Source organism: Symphalangus syndactylus, chromosome 18 (genome assembly GCF_028878055.3).
Source record: "Symphalangus syndactylus isolate Jambi chromosome 18, NHGRI_mSymSyn1-v2.1_pri, whole genome shotgun sequence".
Lineage (NCBI taxonomy): Eukaryota > Metazoa > Chordata > Mammalia > Primates > Hylobatidae > Symphalangus > Symphalangus syndactylus.
Genome location: NC_072440.2, coordinates 101624102 through 101638805, shown reverse-complemented (window position 1 = coordinate 101638805; position 14704 = coordinate 101624102). Strand labels below are relative to the sequence as shown.

Below are 14704 nucleotides of genomic sequence, written 5' to 3'. Positions count from 1 at the left end.
CATAGTCAAAACATCCAGATACACTGAGTGTACTTCTTGTTCAGAGATAAGCAGGATTAATTGTAACCAAATCAAAAGAAAGGAATGTAAAAGCAGCCCCTCCCAAACACCCCAAGGAAAAACTGAGCAAAAGCTAACCAAGCAAGTCATAGAAAACCAAACAAAACAACTACGAAACTTTACAAGTAATCTAACAAAATACATGCAAACAATGAAACAGTTTTGTCCACCAGAATGGCAAAGATTAAAAAATGGTTAATAACTGTGTTGGTGAAAGTGTAAAATATTCCCATATACTGTTGTTGATTAGTATACAATTGATACAACTTCTTTGAAGGATAATCCCTAAAATACATGATGTTTGTACACTTTCAATCTATATTTCAACTTACACAAATTGAACTCACAGAAATATATCCACAAGCCTGCCAAAGATATTAAGAATGTTCACTGCAGCATTATTTGTAAATGGTCAGCAACTGAAAGCAAATAAAATGTCCACTGACGGGAAAATGGTTGAATAAATGACAATAAATCCACGCAAGGGAATATTACATAGCCCATAAAGCGGATGAGGCAGACCTGTAGTAACCACTGACATGGAAAGCTGCCAAAACATACTATAAAGTAAAAGTACAGGGAGAGCACAGGCGAGTGCTGGAGAATGATCCATATAATACGATCCCAATTTTGTACAATTGAATGGCAACTTTGGCACTTTGTCTTTTTTTTTTTTTTGAGACAGAGTCTCATTCTGTCGTTTAGACTGGGGTGCAATGGCGTGATCTCGGCTCACTGCAACCTCCGCCTCCCAGGTTCAAGAGATTCTCCTGCCTCAGCCCCCTGAGTAGCTGGGATTACAGGCGCAGGCCACAATGTCCAGCTAATTTTTGTATTTTTAGTAGAGACGGGGTTTCATCATGTTGGTCAGGCTGGTCTCGAACTCCTGACCTCAGGTGATCCACCCGCCTTGGCCTTCCAAAGTGCTGGGATTACAGGCGTGAGCCATTGAGCCTGGCCTCTTTTTTTTTTTTTCTTTGAAATGGAGTCTTGCTCTGTCACCCGGGCTGGAGTGCAGAGGAGTAATCTCGGCTCACTGCAACCTCTGCCACCTGGATTCAAGTGATTCTCCTGCCTCAGCCTCCCAAGTAGCTGGGATTACAGGTGCTTGCCACCACATCTGGCTAATTTTTGTATTTTTATTAGAGATGGGGTTTCACTGTGTTGGCCAGGCTGGTCTTGAACTCCTGAGTTCAGGTGATCTGCCTGTCTCCGCCTCCCTAAGTGCTGGGATTACAGGAGTGAGCCACCGTGCCTGGCCTAACTTTGGCACTTTGTAAGGCAAAAGTTGGAGGAACTAACTTCACAATGATAATCTATCTCCGTGAAGTGCAATTTCGGAGACTTTCATATTTTATGTTATGTATTTAAAATAAAGACATCTTAAAAATAAAAGAATGAGGTAGTCCTTTGTTTTCTGGCATAGATCAAAACCCAAGATTTAGTTTAAAAAAAAAAAAAAAAGGTTATTTTGTGGGGTTTTCTTTGGTGTTTTTTTTTTTTTTCCTTTTTTGAAATGGGGGTCTCACTCTGTCAACCAGGCTGGAGCACAGAGGTGCAATAACAGCTCACTGCAACCTCAACCTCCCTGGGCTCCAGTGATCTTCGCACCTCAGCTTCCCAAGTAGTGGGGACCAAGAGGCGCCTGCCACCACGACTGGGTAATTTTTGTATTTTTTGTAAAGATGGGGTTTCACCACATTGCCCAGGCTGGTCTCAAACTCCTGGGCTCAAGTGATACACCCACCTCAGCTCCCGAAGTGCTGGAATTACAGGCATAAGCCACCGCACCCAGCTTAAAAAAGAGAAGTTTAAAACCAGTAAATATGAGCCCACTGTCGTATGGGAATAATTTTAATAAATTTGTGTGTGTGTGTATACACACATATATATGCGTGTGTATATATGTGTATATATATATATATCTATATCCATATAGACAGATACATATATACATACACAATTTTATGCACACACACACACACACACACACATAATTTGAAAGGCTATACATAAAACTTTTAATATAGCCAGGACCTTTATTCCACTGTCGTTTGTTTTTGGGGCTTTAAGTTTTTTTTTAGAGACAGGGTCTTGCTCTATTGCCCAGGTTGGAGCACAGTGGTACAATCATAGCTCACTGTAACCTCAAACTGCTAGGCTCAGGCAATCCTCCTGCCTCTGCCCCGTGAGTAGCTGACACTACAGGTGCACACTACCACTTTCAGCTAATTTCTTTTTATTTTTTGTAGGGACAGGATCTTGCTGTGTTGCTCAAGCTGGTCTTGAACTCCTGGCCTCAAGTAATCCTGCCTCAGCCTCCCAAAGTGCAGGGATTATAGGCATGAGCTACTGTGTACCCTGCTGTTTTTTATTGCTATGCTGTTTAAAAGGCTTACAAGTATTACTTTGGCCACTAGGGGGAAAAAAGTGGTAAAAAAATATAAACATTAATAAAAGTAGATCCTCTATTTCTTATCTTTCATCCCCAAGTAACAGAAAAAATTAACACAACCACTAAGGATAGATTTGAATCTGGCATGATCATAAACCCAATGCTTCCAAAAGGAATCAAGAGGCCAGTCACTTCCGTAACAAATCAATACTTAGCACATCCCCTGGGTTCATTCCCTTAGATAATCTATTTCCCCAACCAGAATGAAAGGTCTTCAGGGCCAATCTTATTCAACTTGTTTTTAGCCACAAGGCCTAGAACACCAAAGGGAATCTGAGAAAGAAGTAGGGATAGATACCGAGATTGAAAGAAAAACCTCTACCAAATTAAATGCAGAAGCAAGTGACACTCCAACTCCACTTCCCCTACCAATACCAGAAAAAGGCCTCTAGGAAAGTCAAACCAGGACTCTGGACTCCACAACTGTGCTGTCCAATATGGCAGTCACTAGCAATGTGAGGCTAAGTTAAAATTAATTAAAATCAAATTAAATTTAAGATTCCAGCTGGGTGCCATGGCTCATGCTAATCCGAGCACTTTGAGACAGGCAGACGACTGCCTCAGTCCAGGAGTTTAAGACCAATGTGGGCAAAATACTGAGACCCCATCTCTATTTAAAAAAAAATTTTTTTGACCGGGCGCAGTGGCTTACGCCTGTAATTCCAACACTTTGGGAAGCTGAGGTGGGCGGATCACCTGAGGTCGGGAGTTCAAGCCTGACCAACATGAAGAAACCCCATCTCTACTAAAAATACAAAATTAGCCGGGCGTGGTGGTGCATGCCTGTAATCCCAGCTACTCAGGAAGCTGTGGCAGGAGAATCACTTGAACCCGGGAGGCAGAGGTTGTGGTAAGCCGAGATCGTACCACTGCATTCCAACCTGGGCAACAAGAGTGAAACTCTGTCTCAAAAAAAAAAAAAAAAAATTTTAATTAGCGAGGCATAGTGGTGAGCACCTATATTTCTAGCCACTCAGGAAGCTGAGGAAGGAGGATGGCTTGAGCCCATAAGTTCAAGGTTACGAGTGAAACCCTGTCTCTAAAAAAAAAAAAAAAAAGACATTCAGTTCCTCAGTCTCAGTCTCACTACCATGTTTCACATTTTCTCTCTCTCTCCCTCCCTCCTCTCTCTCTTTCTTTCTTTTTTTGAGACAGAGTCTCGCTCTGTTGCCCAGGGTAGAGCGCAGTGGCACGATCCTGGCTCACTGCAACCTCCACCACCTGGGTTCAAGTGATTCTCATGCCTCAGCCTCCAAGTAGCTGGGATTACAGGTGCACGCCATCACGCCTAGCTAAATTCTTTATTTTTAATAGGGACAGGATTTCACCATGTTGGGCAGGCTGATCTCGAACTCCTGGCCTCATGTGATCTGCCTGCCTCAGCCTCCCAAAGTGCTGGGACTATAGGTGTGAGCCACCCCGCCCAGACCACATATTATTTATGAAATATTTTTAAGATAAAATAAAACCGAGACATTCTGAATAAGAAGGAAAGCCATTAGGCCAGGTGCAGTGGCTCACACCTATAATCCCAGCACTTTGAGAGGCCGAGTTGGGCAGATCACTTGAGGCAAGGAGTTCGAGACCAGCCTGGCCAGCATGGTGAAACCCTACCTCTACTAAAAAAATACAGATATTAGTGTGGTGGTGCGCACCTGTAGTCCCAGCTACTCAGGAGACTGACGCAGGAGAATCGCTTGAACCCGGGAGGTGGAGGTTGCAGTCAGCCAAAATCATGCCACTGCACTCCAGACTGGGTGACAGAGTGAGACTCTGTTAAAAAAGAATAAGGAGGAGAAGGAGAAGAAGGAGGAGAGGGAGAGGGAGAGGGAGAAGGTGGAGAAGGAGAAGAAGAACCATTAATTTTGCATGGGAATAGAGGACGATTTCATAAAAGAAAGTGTCATTTAACAAATCTGTACCCTAGCTTTCTTAAGTACTAGATCTGTGAGCCTAGACAAGTCACTTAATATCTCTGGATCTAGAAAATGAAGAAAATTTAAGTTTCTTCTAGTGTTCAGTAAGGGTGTCCATATATCTTAGATTTCCTCAATTCTTTTTACCAGTTTCTGAACATAAAACTGAAGGCTAAGAGATGTAGATAGTGTTAGTTAGTACTGAGATAATCATTAACACAAAGCAAAAGAGACTGGCCTACGTATGTATAACAGGTATTACCAAAAAGAAAGTGTTTGGAAAAGGAATACTGATACCAGCAAAAAATGTTTGGACAATATACAGGACTTACGCACCAAAATCACAACCATTAAAGGTTGGGTGATACTGTTCAACACTCCAACACACTAAAAGTTCTCTATATTTCACGATTTTTTGATAATGATAAATACTGTTAATGTAAAATCTTAGGGATATTTTTAAAAATTAGTACATTATACAGAAAATCTTGTTATAAGTGACCTTTTCTAAAACTCTCATTCATTGTTAGTAGGAGTGCAAATGACATGATCACTTTGGGGAAAGACTTGGAAGTTTCCCAGAATACTAAACATACACCTACCCAGGACCCCAAAATTCCACTTCTAGGTATTTACCAAAGACATGAAAGTATATACCCACAAAACAGACTTCTATGTGATTGTTCATAGTGCTTTATTAGTAACAGCCAAAAAACTGAATGAAAACAGCCCAGGTGTTCATCACATGGAAAATGGGGTAAATAAACTGTGGTTTAGTCATACAATAATATTTTTTGGTAATAAAAAAAAGAAGCTATTGACACATACAACAACGTGTATGAATCTCAAATACAAAATCCTACATGAAATAAGTCTCACAGAGAAAGAATATACAGTGTATGACTACATTTATATTAAGTTCTAAAACAGGCTAAACTTGTCTGTACTGAAAAAAATCAGCAATGGTTGTCTCTGCATGAGTGGGAGAAATTTTCTGCAGGAAAAAAACGTTTCTGTATCTTGATAGAGCTTTGAGTTACACAAGCGTGTGCATTTGTCAAAACTAATCAAATGGTAAACTTAGGATCTGTACATTTCACCAATATAAATTTACCTTGCAAAAGTCGTAAGTAAATATTGATAAATGCTGAACTCCAGCTAATGATATATATGCTGAGGTGTTTTGGGGTGAAGTATACTGGTATCTTCAACTTACACTGAAATGCATCAAAGAAACAAGATGGACTGATGTATGAACAAAGAGACAGATGCATGGGATAAATCAAATACTGCAGAGTAAACGATTTACAGCAGAATTCAGGTAGTAGTTAAATGGGTGTTTACTATATAATTTTTTTCAATATTTCTGTGTGTTTGAAATTTTTTATAATAAAATACTAGGGTTAAAAAAAAAAAAAAAGACCTTTCCCATCACAGCATTTCCTGGTACAAAATGCATGGAAATCATAACCAAAAAGATGCTTACCAGTTGCTAAAATGTACTGTCCATCTTTTGACACCTTAATAGTGGTACATACAGTAGGCATTTCAAAATCCTGAATTAGTTCAATTCTCCTACGGACATCTAAAAAGAGAGAAAAAAACAACTAGTTTCACTAACATGTGCTTATTCTCTATCATAACAAGACAAATGTGTGCCAAGCAGTCACCACAATTATAAACAGGTGAAATTCATCCCAAATGCTTCCTGGCCTTGGGAAAGGTCACCAGCATAGCCCAACTGTTAAACAGCAGAGGTTTTTTCTTTAGCTCATACATTGTTTTTCTAAGCTATTTCATTTTTACTTTTCAAGAAGAAAAAAAGTATCATCATTAATTGAAAAAAATTTTTCCACAACAGTGTATCAAACATCCAGTGTTAGGATGAAGAACATAAACATTAAACCACTTTTTTTTTTTTTGGTGGGGGGACAGGGTCTCACTCTGTCACCCAGGCTAGAGTGCAGTGGCATGATCATGGCTCACTGTAGCCTCAACCTCCTGGGCTCAAGTGATCCTCACACCTCAGCCCCCCAAATAGCTAGGACTACAGGCGCATGCCACCGCACCCAGGTATTTTTGTATTTTTTGTAGAGATGGGGTTTCGCCACGTTGCCCAGTCTGGTCTCGAATTTCTAGGGCCAAGCAATCCTACCATTTCAGCCTCCCAAAGTTCTGGGATTGCAGGAGTGAGCCACCGCACTGGGCCCCTAAACCACTATTCTACTCAATCGTGGCAAAGACAAAAATCTAACTTTTTCTTCTCCTAAATAACAGGTTTAAGCCTCCAAACTCTTTTTTTTTTTTGAGACAAAGTCTCACTCTGTTGCCCAAGCTGGAGTGCAGTGATGTGATCTTGGCTCACCGCAACCTCCACCTCCCAGGTTCAGGCGATTCTCCTGCCTCAGTCTCCCGAGTAGCTGGGGCTACAGGCACGTGCCACCATGCCTGGTTAATTTTTGTATTTTTAGTAGAGATGGGGTTTCACTATGTTGGCCAGGCTGGTCTTGAACTCCTGACCTCGTGATCTGCCCACCTGGGCCTCCCAAAGTGCTGAGATTACAGGTGTAAGCCACCGTACCTGGCCCAACCTCTTAAGTTTATATAAGAAACTGCTACGAAGCTAACCTAACTTATGCCTCTGTTGGCACCAATTGTCTGCAGACAAGAGGAAATGCCTTTGATACCTTAGGTTTTTAAAGAATAACTTACACAAAATATATGGGAAAATAAATTTTCTTTCATATGTGACAAGCTATAATGAAGAAAATATAATAAAAACTTGTTCACCAAAATTATTAAAGTTAGAAATTTTTCTTACAATTTCTTGCTGCCATAAATTTAAAAGAATCAACATCTTCTGCAATCATCTTTTATTGTTCGGGTTCATACATTCTACACGTAAAATTCTTTTCTTCAAAAAATGCTCACTGTCTCTGTATCTCAAACACTGATAAATGGATTTAATTTACAGGATAAGATTTTGATACACCAGAGAGCAAAGCAATTATGGACCTGTTAGGAGAGACAGTCCTCCTTGGACCTGCATGCTTACTGGGTATGGCGAGATTGCAAGGCCCCGGCCACTCTTACCTGAGCCATTTCTCAGGGTTGTTTACACTGCTGAGAACCTTGATAGACAGGTAACATGTCCCTTCTAGACAAAGCACAGGTTTGCTTACCGCTTGCTAGAAAAGCAGCGGACTTCCCAAGCTGTGTTGCTCAGCCACAACACAAATCCACTGTGTGTCAAGCACCCATCTGGACTGTGCTAAGTGTCCCCAGGAGACTCAAGAGGGGAACTGGCACAAATATGCTGATGCTTATGCTATTTACTGTGCTGTGAGTAATAAAATCTGCATCTCTAACCCAGGAGTCTTGCGTCTACTGTTGTTATTCATGAAACAGTAACAGGCTAACTTATTAGTTAATAAGGTAAAATCAAATCTCATACCCTCCAGGAACATACCAACCACAACAAAAAGTTTCTTAAGAAGGAGAAAGGCGGCCAGGCGCGGTGGCTCAGGCCTGTAATCCCAGCACTTTGGGAGGCCAAGGTGGGCGGATCACCTGAGGTTGGGAGTTCGAGACCAGCCTGACCAACATAGAGAAACCCCATCCCTATTAAAAATACAAAAAAAAATTAGCCGGGCATGGTGGCTTGTAATCCCAGCTACTCAGGAGGCTGAGGCAGGAGAACTGCTTGAATCCGGGAGGTGGAGGTTGCAGTGAGCCGAGGTCACACCATTGTACTCCAGCCTGGACAACAAGAGTGAAACTCCATCTCAAAAAAAAAAAAAAAAGGAGAAGGGCTGGGTGCAGTGGATCATGGCTGTAATCCCAAAACTTTGGGAGGCCAAGGTGGGAGGATTGCTCAAGCCCAGGAGTTAGAGACCAGTCTGGGCAACACATCAAGACCCCATGTCAAAGGAAAAAAAAAAAAAGGGACAAGAGCATTCATTTTCCACTATATGTTACTGCATTCTTATAAATCCTCACTTATATATGATAACAGCAAATGAGTAAAAGCTTAGAACATAGATCACTAATGCAACTGAAGTGGGAAAAAACAATACTCACCTACATCTTTCTTCTGTAGCGCTCTCTTCTTCCTATCAGAAAGCCACTTAAAGAAAATGAAGAGACTTTATTTTAAAACAAATTTAGCTAAATTGTTTTTTGGCTTGCAAAATCAATACATGCTTATATTTAAAAATTCAAACTTTACAGGTATGTATAACATAGGAAGCAAAAATACTCTCTAATCCTAACTCTACTCTTAACGTATTAAATATCTCCTAGATTTTTTTTCTTGTGTATACTTAAATACATTAGATAATTTCTCTTATTTTTACTTTTTTAGAGACAGGGTCTCATGCTTGCCCAGTCTATATTACAATGATGCGATGTGGCTGCAGCTCACCGAAGCCTCAAACTCCTGGGCTCGAACAATCCCCGCCTTTGCCTTCCAAAATGCTAGGTCTACTGACATGGGCACCGGGCCCGGCCAGATAAGAAATTTTTTGAACTACAACCTTTTACACAAGAGAAAAACTAACCCATCTAACCAACCTAAAGGAAAGCAGAAAGCCTCAAATATTATGGGTTATAACTAAATATACGGAACAATTTAATCTATTTAAGTGAGAATTTAAAAAGTAAAACATTTATAGAAGAATGTTTCTTATAGAAATATATTTTTTACAAAGAATAAAGCCAGACAAATAACTGACCAAATAGCTGATACTTGGCCAGGCACAGTGGCTCACGCCTATAATCCCAGCATTTTGGGAGGCTGATCAAGACCAGCCTGGCCAACATGGTGAAACCCCGTCTCTACTAAAATACAAAAAATTAGCCAGCTGTGGTAGTGGGCACCTGTAATCCCAGCTACTCGGGAGGCTGAGGCAGGGGAATCACTTGAACCCGGGAGGCAGAGGTTGCAGGGAGCTGAGATCTTGCCACTACACTCCAGCCTGGTGACTGAGAGAGACTCCGTATCAAAAAAAAAAAAAAAAAAAAAAAGGAAAAAAACAGGCTTAACCACTGGAAAACTAATGAAAATAAATTTAACAGCATTAAAAATACAACAAAAGCTGATTAATTCCAGAATGGGAGACTGTAGGTCAAATTGCGTGAATAAAATCCACAGCCCCAAGTCAAAAGTTAGTGATAGGGCTGAAAATGAAAATTAACTTTATTCATCAATACATTAAACAAATATTTATTACTACTAAATGCCAGTAATTAGGTATAGCAGTAGTAAATAAAACAGGAAAAAAAAACCCTCTTGGCCAAGTGCAGTGGTTCATATCTATAATCCCAGCACTGAAGCAATGGGATCACTTGAGCCCAGGAGTTCGAGACCAGCCTGGCAATAAAATGGGATCACTGTCTCTACAAAAAAAAAAAAAAAAAAAAAAAAAAAAGAAGCTGGGCATGTTGGTGCGCACCTGTAGTCCCAGCTACTCAGTAGGCTAAGGTGCAAGGATCGTTGAGCCCAGGGAAGTCAAGGCTGAGGTGAGCCATGATTGTGCCACTGCACTCCAGCCTGGGCAACAGAGTAAACCCCCGTCTCAAAAAAAAAAAGAAAAAAATTAAATTAAAAAATCTAAAAACTCCTCCTTTCATGAAGCTTTCTTTCAAGTGAGAGAACACCAACAAATAAGGAAGCAAAACAATTAGAATGTCAGATGGTTATGTATGCCATGGAAAAAATAAAGCAAGAAAAGGAGACAAAGTGTTGGTAGAGAATTATGATTTTAAGTAAGGTTAAGGTTCTCTTGAGCAACGACCTGAAAGGCATGAGGAGGCAAGCCTGGTGAACATCTGGGAGAAAAGCAGGCAGGCAGGGGGAATCCCCAGTGCCAAGGTCCTACGGCAGGAGTATGCCTGGTCTCGAGCAGTGAGGAGACTTGTGAGGCCAGTGTAAGGTGGAGAACAGCGACCGCTTTCTCCAGGAAGGCGGGAAGGCACAACATCAAGTAGGACCTTAAAGGCCACTCAAAGGACTCTGCTTTTCACCCCTAAGAGACCAGGAGCCACTGGACGGTTTTGGGTAGAGGATCACCCTGGCAGCTTACTGATAATAGACTGTGGAATAAAGGGGTAGAGGGTGGAAACTGAGAAACCACTTAGAAGTCAACTGCAATAACTGCAATTGCATAGTCCAGGGGTGACAGTGTCTTGAATCAGTGACAGTAATGGAGATGACTGGATTCTGGATCTATACTGAACATAGAACCAACAGCATTTTCTAGTGGATTGTATGAGAGCAAAGAAACAACAACAAAAAGCCTCCAGTGTTTTTGGCGTCAACAGTTTGAGGGATGGAGTTGCCACTGACTGAGAGAGGAAAGACCACTAGGTTGGAGGAGGGGAAATGCGGGGGGAAAGCTGGTGTTCTACTTTGGACAAGTTAAGTTTGAGATGCCTATCAGACATCCAAGTGGGGATGTCAAGAAACAGCTGGATACACAAGTCCAGTTCAGAGTAGAGGTAAGGGCTAGAAACGTCAATGTGATAGTTATCGATACACAGATGTGCTTAAAATCAGGAGACTGCATCAGATCACCAGGGGAGTAAATGTAGGTAAAGCCCAGGAGAGAAGCAATATTTGCACAGATCAGACAACAACTGGGGTTCCACGTGTAGTTTAGGCACCACACCTCAAAGAAATAACCAGAAAACATTAACCAGGACAAGCAGGGGTTTCCAAATCCACTCAGCTCAAGCTACCCTCCCTACCACTCCACTGGAACTCCTCACCAAGGTCAAGGGTGCTCTGCATCATGCCAAAGTCGATGGTCGCTTTTCTGCCTTCATCTTACTGAAGCTCTCAGTAGCAGTTGACACAGATGACCACTCCCTCCTCCTTGAAACACTTGCTTCTACAAAACTACACATTTCCGAGTATCCCCTTCCATCAGTGCCTACTAGTCTTTCTTCTTTGCCGGGTTCCCCTCCTCTTCTTGGATGACAAATGTTAAGACTGCCTCAGGTACTCAGGCCAGTTATCTTCCTGTTCTTTCTCTCACAATTTGATCTCACCTAGTCCCAAACAACGACAGTGACTTCACCTACAATCTCCATCCTAGTATCCATGCAACTGCTAACTACTCAACATCTCCATTTGGTATGTATTAGAACTTCAAACGTTCAGTACTGAAAATAAAAATCTTGGGGTGGGCACAGTGGCTCATGCCTGTAATCCCAGCACTTTGGGAGGCCGAGGCGGGTGGATCACGAGGTCAGGAGATCGAGACCATCCTGGCCAACATGGTGAAACCCGTCTCTACTAAAAATACAAAAATTAGCTGGGCGTGGTTGGCTTGTGCCTGTAATCCCAGCTACTGGGGAGGCTGAGGCAGGAGAACCGCTTGAACCCGGGAGGTTGCGGTGAGCCAAAATCAGGCCATTGCACGTGATCTCAAAAAAAAAAAATCATAACTCTTTTTGCTCACTACATTCCTCCTCTCCACCCTTCAACGTGTTCCTTCTCGATTCCTCTCCATGTCAGTTAGCAGCAATACCACGCACCCGCTTGTTCAGACTCAAAACTGAAGAGTTCTCTGATTCCTTCCTTTTTGTCACCTCAACTTCCCTCTACCAACAATCCAATCCATTAGCAAGTTCCATTAGCCCTATCTGCAAAATATGTCCTGAATCTCAGTGTCTTAGCATCTCCTTTGTTACCAAGCAAGCCCAAGCCACCAAAGTCGCTCACTTGGACTACCTAATTAATCCCCACTTGAACCCTCCCCAGCTAGTCATTTGTCACACAGCAGCCCACGTCGAAACACAACGGTGACTTCCAGCAGCACTAAGAATAAAACTTGAACTTCCTACCTTTCCTACCAGGCCTACCTCTCCAGCCCCATCCACCCTGCTCTCACCCCCTCACTCAGCATACTACAATCACACCTGTGCCTCTTCTGGTCCTCCTACATGTCCAGTACATTCCCATGTGGGGACTTCTGCACTTTCTGTTCTCAGCAGTGAAAACTCTTCCCCATATCTTCACACGACTAGCTCCTCTTCATCATTTAAGTTTCTGCTCATATGTCACCTCTTGTAGAGAGGCCTTCCCCGAAGCTTTTTTTTTTTTTTTTGAGATGGAGTCTCGCTCTGTCGCCCGGGCTGGAGTGCAGTGGCGCGATCTCGGCTCACTGCAAGCTCCGCCTCCCAGGTTCACGCCATTCTCCTGCCTCAGCCTCTCTGAGTAGCTGGGACTACAGGCGCCCGCCACCACGCCCGGCTAATTTTTTGTATTTTTAGTAGAGACGGGGTTTCACTGTGGTCTCGATCTCCTGACCTCGTGATCCGCCCGCCTCGGCCTCCCAAAGTGCTGGGATTACAAGCGTGATCCACCGCGCCTGGCCCCCCGAAGGTTTTATCCTAAACACTTTCTCTCACTACTTTATCCAAAACAGCTCTCTTCTAACCATTCATCACGAAAAGTACTTTTTGACTGCCTGAAATTGCCTTATTTGCTCACTTGTTCCCCTTTTCCCCAACAGGGAACCTTATCTGAAATATCCACCATATATCTCAATACTTAAAACGGAGTTGCTTGCACATAGTAACTTCTCAATACGTGTGGAGAATGAATGAACAAAATGAGAAAGCTCATGAGGTGTGAAGAACAATTGGAAGACAGAGAATTATTTAAACCAGAATTTTAGGAAGAAAGGAAAAACCTAAGCACTGGCTCCAAATTTTTGTAGAAGCAGACACATGGAAGGAGAGCTATCTTTACTCTGTTTTCAAGGGCAGGACTCAGGCCAACAGTGGCATGCTATAAGGTGACATATTTGAAAACCACTTTCTAACAAGTGCAGAGTCTCAAAATGGAAATGAGCTTCCACAAAAGGTAGTGCTCAGTGGTAGTGCGTGGACAGAGGCTTGATCATCACGTACAAGAAACAAAAGACAAGTTTCAGAGCCTAAGTGTGTCATGCTGGACAAGTCACCCTTCCCCTTGCTGGATCTCAGCTGCATATCAAACGCATTATTAAATCTCAGCTGCATCATTAAACACGAGAAGATTGGAAGAGAATTACCGATTTGTCCGAGCCCTTTCCAACTTTAAGACTAGGAACCAGGTTAAGTTCAGCAAGGCTCAAAAATACTGTCCTCTACACCATAAATTCTGCAGATGCGAAGTCTGTATCTCCCTTGTTAACTGTTGTATCCTTAAGACCTGGCAAATGATAGAGACTCCACAAACAGCTGATGGTCATATAGGGGAGAGATGCGTCAACCAATCTCCATGTTTTCCACCTCAGTGTGTGGCAGGGACTGTGAACACCCAAAGAAGCCCAAATGGATGCGTTCTCTGGAACAGAGAACTTCACAAAAGTTCCAGCAAAGCTCACTGACCCTGATTACCCCTTGGTCCAGCTTCTGGCGCGGTGATGGCAGTGTCCTGGTCTCCCAATGCCGACACCTCCCCAGGAAACTGTCAGCCGCCTCTGGGCCTCCCCGAGTCGGGGGGTGACAGGGTCCAGCTAAAACAGCGGCTAGGGCCGAGGAGTGGGGCGGCTGCCCCACGAGGAAGACGGCCCCAAGAGCTCGAGAGTGAGGGGGCCGGGAAGTGACTCACCTCAGGAAGGGACTTGCCGCAGCTGAGGCTGTAAATCTTCACCTCATTGAGGCTGGAGACCTGCATGGCGGCGCACAACACTGTTCAAGTCCCAGGTCCTTTCCCACCAGCGTGCTCGAGCACCGGAATCCCGGGGCCTCCGAGCCCCTGCTCCGCGGCTTGCGGCCGCTGGCGCCGGCTGATGACGCACTTCCGGGTGCCGGCACACGCGCGCACGTTCCCAGAAGAGGCAAAGTGGCTGAATCCGGGAAGAGCGGCGGCCGGGAGGAAAATTAGTGAGGCTTTGGCAACCCGGCGGGTCAGTCAGCGACGCTGCTACGGGGCAAGACTAGACGCTGCTCTGCCTGCTGTTAACATCCCGAGCGGCAAGAGGAGGCTTTCGATTCTCTGCCCAGGCCGAGATGTCATCCTCCCGGGCGGGGGCGAGGCGGTTCAGCGAGTGAACCCAGCTAGCGAAGGCGACCAGGGTGCGAATTCCGAGTGGAAGTGTATTCTTTTCTCTCCTCCAATGTTTCTGCGACGTTACATTAGAAGTACTGTAGCCCGGGTGCGGTGGCTCACGCCTGTAATCCTAGCACTTTGGGAGGCCGAGGCAGGCGGATCACCTGAGGTCGGCGGATCACCTGAGGTCAGGAGTTCAAGACCAGCCTGGCCAAGATGGAGAAATAC

At 43.5% G+C, this 14704-nt stretch overlaps 1 protein-coding gene across 4 annotated transcripts in view; it reads right to left on the bottom strand.

The window, feature by feature from the left end:
- The window catches only part of NOL10 (nucleolar protein 10), a 116716-nt gene extending 102488 nt beyond the window's left edge, over positions 1-14228 (bottom strand). For 2 of the 4 annotated variants that reach the window (XM_055251698.2, XM_055251699.2), the window contains exons 1-3: positions 14036-14228; positions 8512-8557; positions 5918-6016 (exon numbers count right to left, since the gene is read on the bottom strand). In XM_055251698.2, coding sequence (XP_055107673.2) covers positions 5918-6016; positions 8512-8557; positions 14036-14101 — 211 coding nt within the window. In that variant the 5' untranslated portion in view covers positions 14102-14228. The other 2 variants (XM_055251700.2, XM_063623964.1) reach the window with 2 other exon arrangements.
- Positions 14229-14704: the final 476 nt, after the last annotated feature.